Source organism: Cyprinodon tularosa, unplaced genomic scaffold (assembly GCF_016077235.1).
Source record: "Cyprinodon tularosa strain WSP-4 unplaced genomic scaffold, ASM1607723v1 ctg235, whole genome shotgun sequence".
Classification (NCBI taxonomy): Eukaryota; Metazoa; Chordata; class Actinopteri; order Cyprinodontiformes; family Cyprinodontidae; genus Cyprinodon; species Cyprinodon tularosa.
The window spans coordinates 726456-740034 of record NW_024038880.1 but is presented as its reverse complement, the minus strand read 5'-3'; the positions used below and the strand labels follow the sequence as shown (position 1 = coordinate 740034).

Here is a 13579-nt window from a genome sequence, read left to right as displayed (position 1 = left end):
TAAAATGATCAGTTTTTTGATGCCAGATTTTATCCGATGCTGCTGTATCTATATCGTCATTTCACATGTTCCAGTCTTAGTTAGATCTAAGGAGATGTTCTTTAATTGGTGCTAAAATAAAATCCTGAATAAAGCTGAATTTAGAGTGAATAAACCAACGTTTTTGTTTGTTTGTTTGTTTTATTGTAGAAGCTACAGAGGAGGTTTCGTTGGACAGTCCAGAAAGAGACGTCCTGCTGTCCGACGGCCCGTCTCCCGCCATCACCCCCATCACTCCCCCCACCTCCGTCATCACCCCTCGCATCGGCCACACACACGACGACATGTTCACACACTCCTCGTTCGATGAGGTAATCTCCCGCTCCCTCCGCGCCGCTCGGCTAACGCCAAACGCTCAGCGGGATTTATGGAGTTTCTGTTTCCTGTAGATCGAAGAGGAAGAAGGTGGAGATTCTTTCGACATTCACATATCGGTGTCCGATCCTGAGAAAATCGGTAGGTAGATATAAAACATCCCTGAAATAACCGGACATGTCCTGGTAAACCTGACCAGTTGGAAGGATCCAAGATGGAGGATTTATTTACTAACAAAGTCCAGCCTGTTCGGTCATTGGAGCAGAAGCGTACTGATGACATCACCACATTCTGAAGCTGCATTTAACCTCCTGTTCTCTAACATTAGAACTTTTTTAAATTACGCACTTAATCAGTAAATGGGCCATATAGTGCAGCTTACTTACTTTTATTGAACAACAGCAACAGAAAAAAGAACTTTTAACTTCATACTCTGAGCTCTGTGAGCGCTAACCTGGAAGCTGCTGCTGCTGCAGTGCATGCTGGGACAGCAGTCAGTCTCAAGAACGGACAAGTCTGCTCTGATGCATGCTGGGTAAAGAGAGAAAAACATCCGGGGACTTTGTCCGTTCTTGGTCTGCGGTTCTTGTTGTCCTCAACCGATCCGTCCAAGAAGCGCGATCTGTCCTGCGCATGCGTGAACAGATATTCATCCGGTTATCCATAAATAATATAATTATGGTACTAAAATTACTTATTTCTATCTTTAACTCACTAAAGAATGCTAATAACATCTTTAAAAAAATGTTTTATGACTTCTGTGAGCCAATTTTATGCTTTTTACATTTTTTTCCTTTAAACTGTTTCTCTGACGTCATCATGGGAAATGCTCAGATCAGTCCGGCAAAATCTGATTAAACCATGTTTAACTGCATTTTAGTTGTTTCTTTCTTTAGATTGCGCGCTATATACACTAAGGTTAAAACCAAACAAAAACATAAAAATCAAAAAGACTAGATTTATGTTAAAATCCAAAGCTGAAAAAGCCACTGTAAGTAGGCCTGTCGCGATAATCAATAAATTAATTAATCGCACGATAAATACAAATTATCCACGTCATTTAATTTATCGGCTATATCGTCTCTGCTTGTGTTTTTCTCCTTCTATTGATGACGCTGGATGAAAAGGCTTAACCCCGGTCCTATCCACTGACCCCTCCCCTTCCTCATTTTTGAGGAGGGAGGGGTGGACTATGGCATCAGGTAGTCAGCGCGCATCATTTTGTACTTCTGCAGCTTTACAGCCCCGTGAGGAGTTAGAGGAGTTAGCGAGGTAAAAAAACAAAAAACACATCGTATGTTGGAGGAAAAAGCTCGAAATGGAACTGGTTTGAAAGCCGAACGCAACAGCCGCAGTGTGGGAGTATTTTGGATTCAAACCAAATGACCGAGGCGAACCGCTGAACCTATGCGAGCCAGTATGTCGCATTTGTCATAAAACAGCAGCAACAGAGAGCAGCGATACAACCAACCTACACATGCAGCTAAAGCACGACCACCCAGCAAAGTTTCTCCAGCTGGGGACAAAAAGTACAAGCGATGGCGCGTCTGCGTCTTCCAAGGACGGCGCAAAGTGCCGCGCACTCATAGACAGCGTAGCTCATTTAATTGCTAAAGAAATGCTTCCATTTAATATTGTATAAAAGCCGGCATTTAGAAAAATGTTGCAGACATTTGATAGACAGGATGAACTCCCGAGGAAAACATGCACATCACAAACGTTATATTTTGTACATAGGTTTTTATTTCCACTGTGGTTTTATCTTGTGTTTAGTTTTTATTCAAGTGTATTTTTAGTGAACAGAGACTGAGAGTCCGTTTGATTTTTATTTCTCGTTTTATTTTGTTAACCAGTTCCAGTGTTAAGTGTTCTGTTGGAAATAAAGTATGTTTATCTGTGGCAGGAAAATGCTTGCATTATTATATCATTTCCATTAAATCAGTGTAAAAAGGTCTTCAAACATTATTATCGTTTATCGCAATAATTTTTGAGACAATTAATCTTTCAGCAAAATTTGTTATCGTGACAGGCCTAACTGGAAGCAGGATCCCATTTCCGATGCAGATCGGGAACAGAGTGATAAAACAGAAAGGATTTTAATGCATTTATTTTCTCAGGAAATACATTATTAACCTTTAAAACATTATGTTTTAATATGCTTACTATTTCTGGGGAGGGAAAACATCATTTAGGTCTTTTTAACTAAATAAAATCGACCCGGACGTATATCTGGTTGAGCTGACGGCGCAGGACGAGTCGTGCTTCCGGGACGGATCGGGTACTAGTGACACTTGTGAATCGGAGCAGTATTAGGCCTGATTCTGATGACGTTTCACGAGCACATGAGAACGCACAAGCTCACACGTTGAGACGGCCTGATGCTTCTGTCAGTTCTGACTGTTGAACACTGGAGCCCCCTGGAGGTTTGAACTGTCACTACAGCTTCAGCTCATCCCCAGCAGATCTCTTGATCCAATCAGTTTTTGTTTACCCAGATGAACCATCTGTTCACCAACCAACCGCCACTTCCCAAGTTTAAAGATCAGATCACAGACAGTTTATAGCTGCTTTTTAACATGTTTAACATGCTTTTTACCAGAACTGAATAATTCTGCCAATCTGTGTCAGATTCTTAGTTTTCTATTTTAAAGCAGCGTAAAGGAAGCAGCTAAAGCTGGTCTCTGTGTTCCAGGTGACGGGATGAACGCATACATGGCCTATAAGGTGACCACCAAGGTAAGACCTTCATCAGGTAAAGGTTTTAGCTCCGATTCAGATCATATATGAATCTACATGGGAGAAAAAACCTACCTGATGACAATTTTTATCTGTTTTTAGATCTGGAGGGTGTCAGTGGTCAGAAAACGGTTAATTTTATGTATTTCTGCTAAAGTTCTGGTGTCTTCCTATCCCTGTGTCCCCCTCAGACCTCCATGTCTCTGTTTAAGCAGAGAGACGTCTCAGTGAAAAGGCGTTTCAGTGATTTTCTGGGTCTGCACAGCAAACTAGCCTCCAAATACCTGCACATAGGCTACATCGTTCCTCCTGCACCAGAGAAAAGCATTGTGGGTAAGCTGAGCGCGGGCCGATCCGAGTTCTACTTCACATTATAATGACATGCTTTTTTATTTTATGGTTCTCTTAAATATGGGCGCCGTTTTTTTTTGCAGGAATGACCAAAGTGAAGGTTGGGAAGGAGGATCAGTCGTCCAACGAGTTTGTGGAGAAGAGGAGGTCTGCGTTAGAGAGGTATAAGGATGAGGAAAACGCTTTAGGATAAAGTTAAATATAAAACCTGTTTCCTTGTTTAAAATAAGAGTTTAATGTTTTTAAAGTGGGTTAACTAGTGACTAATGATGCACGGCCAGGTCATCAACCTTTTATCAACTAACCTCAAGGTTCTCCTGTAGGAAAATTTGTTTTCAATCTAGAAAGGGGGCTAAACCTCAGAACACATACATTCAATAGCACCCAGACATTAAGAGGTAATCCCAGCAGCTCACTGAACATGGTTAAAGAAAATCTACATTAAATAAATAAGCCCTGCTTAATATTCCTAAAATGACTGTAGTTTAATTATTCATTTATCCTCCCTGGTTAAATAAAGGTAGAGGAAAAAGAAAAATATGTCCAGGTCATTTGGAGATTAAAGAGTGAAGCAGCTTCAATAATTAAACACATTTTCACATGTTGATAAACCAGAGCTTAGAATCAGGATACAGTGGGGCAAAAAAGTATTTAGTCAGCCACCAATAGTGCAAGTTCTCCCACTTAAAAAGATGAGAGAGGCCGGTAATTTTCATCATAGATATACCTCAACTATGAGAGACAAAATGAGAAAAAAAATCCAGAAAATCACATTGTCTGATTTTTAAAGAATTTATTTGCAAAATATGGTGGAAAATAAGTATTTGGTCAGTTACAAACAAGCAAGATTTCTGGCTCTCACAGACCTGTAACTTCTTCTGTAAGAGGCTCCTCTGTCCTCCACTCCTTACCTTCATTAATGGCACCTGTTTGAACCCGTTATCAGTATAAAAGACACCTGTCCACAACCTCAAACAGTCACACTCTAAACTCCACCATGGCCAAAACTAGAGAGCTGTCAAAGGACACCCGAAACAAAATTATAGACCTGCACCAGGCTGGGAAGTCTGAATCTGCAATAGGTAAACAGCTTGGTGTGAAGAAATCAACTGTGGGATCAATTATTAGAAAATGGAAAACATACAAGACCACTGATAATCTTCCTCGATCTGGGGCTCCACGCAAGATCTCACCCCGTGGGATCAAAATGATCACAAGAACGGTGAGTAAAAATCCCAGAACCACACGGGGGGACCTAGTGAATGACCTGCAGAGGGCTGATTTATGCAGATTTATTTAGATTAAACTTCTTAACCCTTTAAAGGGAACTCAGTGAAAATTAAATTTTTTATTCCAATAGTTTTATTGGATTCCAGGACAAAACCTTATTACCTTTGTAACATAAAAAAGAAAAGTATGGATATTTTAATGGCAAAAATGAATGTCGATGTAATGAAAAACAGTCTCATTGGAATCTGCCTTTTTTTTAACACTGAATTTTAAACACGGAATGTTTTTAGAAGTTGAATTCCTTACACTCAATTTTTATCTGGTAAAAATTCACCAGAAAAAAAATTCAGCTGCTAAAAATTCAGCTGCAAAAAAATTAAGCTGCAAAAAAAAATTAAGCTGCATAAAATTCACCAGAAAAAAATTCAGCTGCAAAAAAATTCACCACAAAAAAATCAGCTGCAAAAAAATTCAGCTGCTAAAAAATTCACCACAAAAAATTCAGCTGCTAAAAAATTCACCAGAAAAAAATTCAGCTGCTAAAAACTTCGCCAGAAAAAAATTCAGCTGCAAAAAGATTCAGCTGCTAAAAAATTCACCACAAAAAATTCAGCTGCTAAAAAATTCACCAGAAAAAAATTCAGCTGCAAAAAAATTCACCAGAAAAAAATTCAGCTGCAAAAAGATTCAGCTGCTAAAAAATTCACCACAAAAAATTCAGCTGCAAAAAAATTCACCAGAAAAAAATTCAGCTGCTAAAAAATTCAGCTGCAAAAAAATTAAGCTGCAAAAAAAAATTAAGCTGCAAAAAATTCACCAGAAAAAAAATCAGCTGCAAAAAAATTCACCACAAAAAAATCAGCTGCAAAAAAATTCAGCTGCTAAAAAATTCACCACAAAAAATTCAGCTGCTAAAAAATTCACCAGAAAAAAATTCAGCTGCAAAAAAATTCACCAGAAAAAAATTCAGCTGCAAAAAGATTCAGCTGCTAAAAAATTCACCAGAAAAAAATTCAGCTGCAATAAAAAATTCAGCTGCAAAAACAAATTCAGCTGCAAAAAAATTGTTGACCTTTTGGTGAACTCAAGCCAAAGCAATCTACACTCGATAGAGTTGAGCAGCTTCTAGCCAATGAAATTAGCTCATTTGGTCACGTGACACAACGGCTGCGCTCTGCGCTGTTCCCGGCTAAATGAGGAATTTTAATTTTTTTTTTTTTTACAGAATTTCAAATCGCCAGTTAGCTACTAACAGACAGCTATTAGAGTTTTTCCTCTTATCAGACAGGGTGAAATAACTGAGCCGATCACAGCTAGTACGGCACCCCTTTCTGCCAAGGCTCTTGACTTGATCCGGAAGAAGCGGCCGGCGGCAAACTTTTTTTCTTCTTCATTTCGGCAGAGGCAACATGGCGGCGGCAAACAGAAAGGGGTGCTGTACTAGCTGTGATCGGCTCAGTTGTTTCACCCAGTCTGATAAGAGGAAAAACTCTAATAGCTGTCTGTTAGTAGCTAATTGACGTTTTGTAATTCTGTTTAACAAAGAGAAAATAAATTCCTCATTCAGCCGCGAACAGCGCTGAGCGCAGCCGTTGTGTCACGTGACCAAATGAGCTAATTTCATTGGCTAGAAGCTGCTCGACTCTATCGAGTGTAGATTGCTTTGGCTTGAGTTCACCTAAAGGTCAACACTTTTGCGGCTGAATTTTTGCAGCTGAATTTTTATCTGGTGAATTTTAACCAGATAAAAATTGAGTGTAAGGAATTCAATGTCTAAAAAAATTCAGTGTTTTAAATTTGGTGTTAAAAAAAAGGCAGATTCCAATGAGACTGTTTTTCTTCCATAATATAATAACAAGAAACGCCATCTTGCCAGTGTGTGTATATATATATATATATATATATATATATATATATATATATATATATATATATATATATATAGAAAAATAACAAAAGTGCTTCTATAAGAAATTCATGAAAAATACTCTGAGTGAAATAAACACAATTTTTTTTGGTACAACATAACTTTAGATCAGGGGTCTTCAATGTTTTCCAGGCCAAGGAGATGGAGCGGGGACCCCCTGATTATATTTATTGTGTTCTATTAAACTGGTCCTATAGTCCATCTATTACAGATGGAGTAATGTAACTAAAGTAAGCCCTCCCTGGGATTATTAAAGTATTTCTGATTCCTGGTTGATGGGACAGGTGTTGTGAATGAAACGGTGCCCAGCTTGAAAGAGCTCCTGTGTGTCGCTGAATGTGAGCATTGATGACTGAAAGACATCTTCTGCCTCCATTTATCTGTTTACTACAGTGTGTTCAATTCATGTTAATGTGGATTTAAAGACATTTCAATTAGTGGAAAAAATTGCAGGGAGGGAATATAAAAAAAAAAGTCTAATTAAGCGAAATATTCGCAGCCCCCATGCAGTACCGCCATGGACCCCTAGGGTTTGCTAACCGCCTGTTGAAGACCTCCGCCTTCAGAGTCATTAATGCTGATACTGGCACTTTTTTAGTTTAGAAACCTAAATATAATTGTAAACTAGGATTATTAACTTTTTAACTTTACTTTTTTTTTTTTTTTTAAGAATAACTATTTCTGAACGGTTTTACCAAATTTTAAACATGTTTAATTGTGTTATTTTTTTTATCTTAATTGGGACGTTCAGCTAAATAAACACCTAACCCCTAAAATGTGAGAGCTGCTGGTTTCTGCTAACGGCTAATAGCATTGCTTATAGTATATTTATTAGCTGTAATCAGGAACTAACTCTCTAATTATGTAGAGAACTTTTATATTTTAACCATCAGTATCTCTGGGAAACTCAGATTAACTACACATTAGTACTTTTTTAGCAGCACTAGATGATACTGACCAAAACTAGTAGCCTAGCATATCGCAGTAGCATGGTTGGCAAACTGAAATAGAAAATATCTTTCTTTTTTTAAACAACGTATTAAAACCAGAGTTAAAATAACTTAATTATATAAACATGATCCGAGCTGCTAAAAGGTTAAACTACAAATATTAGATCCATCATTATCACAGCACACATCCTGGTGTTGGTATGTAGAATACAGAGGAGGGGGCCGGGGGGGCGGGCTGACCTTCTGTTGGCCTTTATTGATGTTGTTTGATTGGCAGGAAGGTCAGTCTGACAGCTGATGGAGCTCAGAGTGACAGAACTACATGCTGATGGACAAACGCGCTCAGAAACGCCTAATGAGGACAAAAATCTTCACTCCTGGACATTTAGAAAACATTTTTCTTTTCTTTTTACCATGAACTGTGGATACAGATTTAGGATTTACCTCTATTGTTTTTCTGGGTTGAACTCCCAGCTCTCCCCGTAGATTTTTACACTTGTGAAATAGCTAAAAAGTAAAGTTAGACTTTAGGCACCAGTGAGGCATGTCAAACAGGAAGCTGCCCTACATTAACGGCCTAGACGCTGCCCTGAAGGTGAACCTGATCAGCGTTGCTTCTATGCTCCAGGTATCTGATGAGAACAGTCAAGCATCCCATCCTGCTGAAGGATCCCGACGTCCTGCAGTTCCTGGAGAGCTCCGAGGTAAACGAGACCAGGAGCTTTTCCTCCTACCTGCTCATTATCCCGGGTTCTGTCCGGTCCTGCTTCAATGCATGCACCTTTAACAGCTCATCTGAAACCTTTTTGTCATATAAAAGAAAATAACTGCATTGATATTTAGAAATTGCTGCAGGATGCGCTCCACTGCAGAAAATCAACACCTGCAAACAGCCTTAACTTTTCACAAACTGGAATTTTGCTGCCTTAACTGCAAATCGAATGCTTTTATCCAGTAATGGAAGAATAACCTAGAAACGCTCGTCTAGATGGGAAAATTGTTCTAAAGCAAAAATGTGCATTAAAAAACTTTAAGGATTCAAAGACGGTTGGTTGGTTTTTAACCCAACATCTAAAAAAAAACCTAGAAAATCATAAAAGTAATTTTTTTTTTAGTTCCTGAGCTTACTAATGAGAACTAGAGGAAGTCATGGTTTAATTTCGCAAATATTTTCAATTTGATTCACAATTCAGTTTGCTTGCTTTTTGATTGAGTTAAGGACCGATTTTTACCTGGATACCAGCAACGTTACCATGACAACTAGTGGTAACTTGGTCCTTTGAAAAGAACATTGATATTTATAAATTTAAGAATTAAACTCAAGGATATTAGATTTTTTTTATGTAATATGAACTCAGTAAAACAAAAATGGAATAATTTAAATAAATTCAAACTTTGGGGCAGGTTATGTAAATAAAGTGGCTATAAACACACTGTAAACTAAGATTTCATGTAAAAACCGAAAGAAATGATTGACATTAGAGTTTGATAAATGATGAAAGGAAAATCCAATTAAATCAGTGAATTTATTTTTTTGTTTTTATTAAACCCAGTAAAAAAAGTATAATTTTTTTATGAACTGTTAGGATTTGTATCTTTAAACTCTAAAGCAGTAGGAAAAACTTCCCTGGACAGATTTATTTAGACATATCTTCTTTCAAATTTTATGTTTTATTCACTTTTTTTCTGTGTGAGTCTGTGATTTGTATCTTAATATCTCCAATTTCTACATCAAAGAGAGGATTTTATTATGTGCTTCTATTTGGTCTCTCTGCTGGAGGACCTGCAGCCCTCACTAGAGGGCGATAATGTTCATCAATTACAGTTCTTTGCCTTCTTCTCTGTTGCTGTTTTTTTCATAATCACTTAGAGAAGGTTTCAATGTTCATAAAAGAATTCCCTAAAATATAAACATTAGTCTTTAATTAGTTATGTCAAACATGGCAGACTCTTCTAGGAAAAAGCTCCAGGAAACACGATCTTGCTCGCCCCTCATAGCTGGTATCCTTGGAAACCAGAGTTTCATACTTTTCAAACAACTAAACAGGCATCTTTTACAAATGTTCTCTGGTGTCGCTATAAAAGCTTGTCACTTTGCTAAAGAAGTACTTTGTTCTAAACTGTTAAAGGAGTTTAACTATTGTGGAGAAAATCTGCTTTAACTGATTCAGTCTAATAGTCTTCCAGTAAAGATATTAATAAATACAGTCTAAGGTGTCTCCTAGTTTCACCTAAAAGACTTTTTATTTTTTGTTAATGTTTTATTTAGGAACAAAACTTTAGGCAAGCTTAAAAAAGGTAAAATTTTCTCTTTGTTTAATCACAAATAAATCAGACCGATTAGCAGCTGTTTTATTGGTTCCTCTGGGAAAATAGTTTTTTTTATCTCTGACTTTTATAACTGACGCCAAAATGCAACATTTAGAGCAGCTAACTGTGGAGCTGATTCATCAACGTCTGTGGACAAATGAAAGAGGTTATGGTTCAGTAAGGGATGCTTGTCGCTCATCTGATGGAAATCGTGGTCCCTGTGTCTCTGATTGGTCCGTTCTCACATCCCCCCCACCCCTTCCTCTGCCGACTCGTCACAGTTGGTTTCTTCCTGCATCCCGTTACTCTGTGGTTTTGGATAAATCTTTATTTAATTGTGGGTTTTCTGAATCTCTTTCTGACCTATTTTCTCCTCAACCACCAAAACAAATGACAGAGTAGAGTGATCTTAAATCAGGTGGATTTTATTTATTAGAGTCATAAAGTCTTGATGTCGCTGCAGTGGAAGAGGAAAGAAAACAGAAATAACTTTAAATCAGCATTTCAAACAAAAACATCCATCAGCTGACGGTTCAGAATGAAAAGAACCTAAACAATGCCTAACCATTAGGAAAGGCGGCAATCACCACGGCAACCAGTAACTCGGAGTCTTAGAGTCGTGGGGAAGCGGCTGTTCCAACCGTTGCATTTCCGAATTCTCCCGTGTTGCCCGACTTTAACATATAAAGTGAATGTGATTGGTCGATTATCAAAGGGGCGGGATTGCTGTGGATGAAGGTTCGCAACCTAGTTTGGTTGTGGCCAGTTTGTTGGAAGCATCAAGCATCAGCCGGGGCTAACGTTAAACCGTCTGCGTAAACCGGGGCTAACGTTAAACCGTCTGCGTAAACCGGGGCTAACTTAAACCCGTCTGCGGCAGCCGGGGCTAACGTTAAACAGTCTGCGTAAACCGGGGCTAACGTTAAACAGTCTGCGTAAACCGGGGCTAACGTTAAACAGTCTGCGTAAACCGGGGCTAACTTAAACCCGTCTGCGGCAGCCAGGGCTAAGGTTAGCCCGTCTGCGGCAGCCGGGGCTAACATAAACCCGTCTGCGGCACCCCATGAAGGAGGAAGGTTCGCAAGCTAGTTTGGTTGTGGCCGGTTTGTCAGAAGCATCTTGCTAACCAGTTAGCAACTTAGTGCTAGCAGGTTCCCAATGGGAAATTCCATTGGGACCAAGTAGCACTAAATTGGTGACTTAGAAACGACGCTGTCAAGGAACGCTATGGACAGCGGAAACATGCAAGAGGAGGAGAGTTTAGTGTCGGAGGTCGTGGATGAGTCTCCTCCGTCATCCATTTTTTATTTAGAGGAGGAAAGCGGGGACGAAGATGTTGTGGAAGAGGACGCCAGGGCGGCAGAAGCTTGGTTTGGTGTAGAAGGCTTCCAGCCGTACATGTTTGAGCCCTTGCCTCGCAACGCTGCCAGTTCTGTTAGCTCTATGCCTGCCGAAGACACAGACGTCCATCCCCGTGAACACTGGGACGCAACTCATTGGGAAAGGAAAGGATTCTGGTTTCAACCGTTGCGGATATTAGCTGCGACATATGAATCAAGATGCTACGACCGAAAAACATTTGATTGACAGATGACCGTTGATATATGATTGGCTGAATTTAGGTGTTCAGGCTGACGAAGAACTAACTGGCCTGCAGAAGATAAGGGGAAAAAAACACAGATTTTAAGAGAGGATGTTTTTCCTACATTTTGGGACAATATCATCTAATAAAGAGTATATTTATATGCATGTTTAGGCCAGAATGATTTGACATTTAAATACGACTTCCCTACGACTTTTTTTTATCATCTAAAAAGGGAAAATTCTTTCATGTATAACATCATTATTTTATAATTCTATCTTTAAACTAGACATATGTTCAATGTCTGTTGTCATAATTTATTTATAAATGCAAACAATCGGCAGCATTAACACTTATTTGCCTGAAATTATTTATTTGATCAAAGGGTTTTAATGTTTTTTTCTTCAGCAAATAGACATATTTTCTCTTAAATCAGAAAATTTGACACCAATGTTAGTATAGTGGATTTTTTTTCCCCAGTCAAAGATAAATAACACTTCTGTCCGAGAAAAGTCTGAAAACTCAGACGTCTTTGTTTCTTTTTCCCAACAAGGTCAAACCAGAGATCCTCTGAAAACCAGCGGGGGGTTTAAGGGCTGCTGACATTTTCCGTTCCTTCCATTTATTTCCACTCAGATGTAATCCTCTAAAACATTTCGTCCTGTCGTGTCCGCCCGATCGGCCCCCCCCCCCCCAAACCCATTCCTGGCGGCCCCTCGCCCTAACTGTGGCTGGGATTGTTCTGGACCCAATAAATGCCTCCGTGTCAACAGCTCCAGCAGATGAATGGCCAGGAAGTCGAGCGCGTCGCTCCGACCTGTTCGTTTAATGAAACGACAAGCCGGGGAGGGGGGGCGCAATTTAAAGCTACTTTACCCCCCGTCCAGTCATTTACCCTCGTCCCTCCTTCACCGAGGGCCCCGGGGACTCAGCTGCCCCCTCGCCGCCGCCGCTCCCGCTAAATGAGATCTGAGCAGGGCGGGGGGAGGCAGAGAGAAAAGGTAAAACTTTCCCAAAATGAAGAAAAATGAGCCTGTTTCCAGACTCATCCGCTGCTAAAGTTGCTTCAGAAACAAAGTGGAGCAAATAAAATAAAATGGGTGACCATAAAGGACAGAAGGAACAATAACTACATGAAAGACAAGAAAAATCAGCTAATTAAAGGAAGCAGATTAACTCCTGTCTGTGTTTGCTGTGCAGCTGCCGCGGGCCGTTAACACCCAGGCGCTGAGCAGCGCCGGGATCCTGAGGATGGTCAACAAAGCCGCTGACGCCGTCAACAAGATGACCATCAAGATGAACGAGTCAGACGCCGTGAGTGAAAGAAAACAGAGGGATGAACCCACAGAGAAAAGAAAGGGAGATAAAAGAGGAGTCAGGGGAATGGGAGGAAGGAAAGGAAGAGTAGAAGGTTAGATAGAAGGAAAAAAAGCAGGAAAAATGAGAAATGAAGCTGTGATACAATAAAGAATGAGGGAAGGTAGAGAGGAGGAGCATAAAGGAGAGAAAATTAGTGAAGATCATGATTCTACTGAAGAGATTGAAGAAGATTAGAGGAAATAAAAGATGAGGAAAAGACATGTAGAGGAAATGAAAATGAATGAAAGTTAATTAAAGTCTTCATCAGACTCTGTTTCTCCATCAGTGGTTCGAGGAGAAGCAGCAGCACTTTGAGAACCTGGACATCCAGCTGAAGAAACTCCATGCCAGTGTGGAGTCTTTGGTCTGCCACAGGAAAGGTACACTTCCTGTTACCACAATAAAAGCATCGGGATCATTCTGCCCACTTCTTAATCTGTGTACTTGTGCATTCTCGTGTGCTCGTGAAACGGCCTCAGCCCTGGTGCTGTTCCAATTCACAAGAACAGAGCGAGAACGAACAAAGTCCCCGGATGTTGTTCTGGCCCCTCCCTCTTTACCCAGCATACATCAGAGCAGACTTGATGTTCTTGAGATTAACAGCTGTCCCAGAATGCACTGCGGCAGCAGCACCTTCCAGGTTAGCGTTCACAGAGCGCAGAGTATTAAGTTAAAAGTTCTCTTTTCTGTTGCCGTTCTTTGAAAGTATGTTTTAACATCATTTGAGGCGAGAATATTATACTTTGAGCTTCAATATGGACCATTTACTGATTTAGTGCC

The 13579-nt window shown here is 39.7% G+C and overlaps 1 protein-coding gene across 2 annotated transcripts in view; it reads left to right on the top strand.

Moving 5' to 3' along the window:
- snx2 (sorting nexin 2) overlaps positions 1-13579 on the top strand; it is a 32019-nt gene that overhangs the window by 6806 nt on the left and 11634 nt on the right. For both annotated transcript variants that reach the window (XM_038287113.1, XM_038287114.1), the window contains exons 3-10: positions 190-350; positions 429-495; positions 3047-3090; positions 3282-3423; positions 3525-3603; positions 8177-8252; positions 12641-12754; positions 13086-13179. In XM_038287113.1, coding sequence (XP_038143041.1) covers positions 190-350; positions 429-495; positions 3047-3090; positions 3282-3423; positions 3525-3603; positions 8177-8252; positions 12641-12754; positions 13086-13179 — 777 coding nt within the window. The remainder of the gene's footprint in view (positions 1-189; positions 351-428; positions 496-3046; positions 3091-3281; positions 3424-3524; positions 3604-8176; positions 8253-12640; positions 12755-13085; positions 13180-13579) is intronic.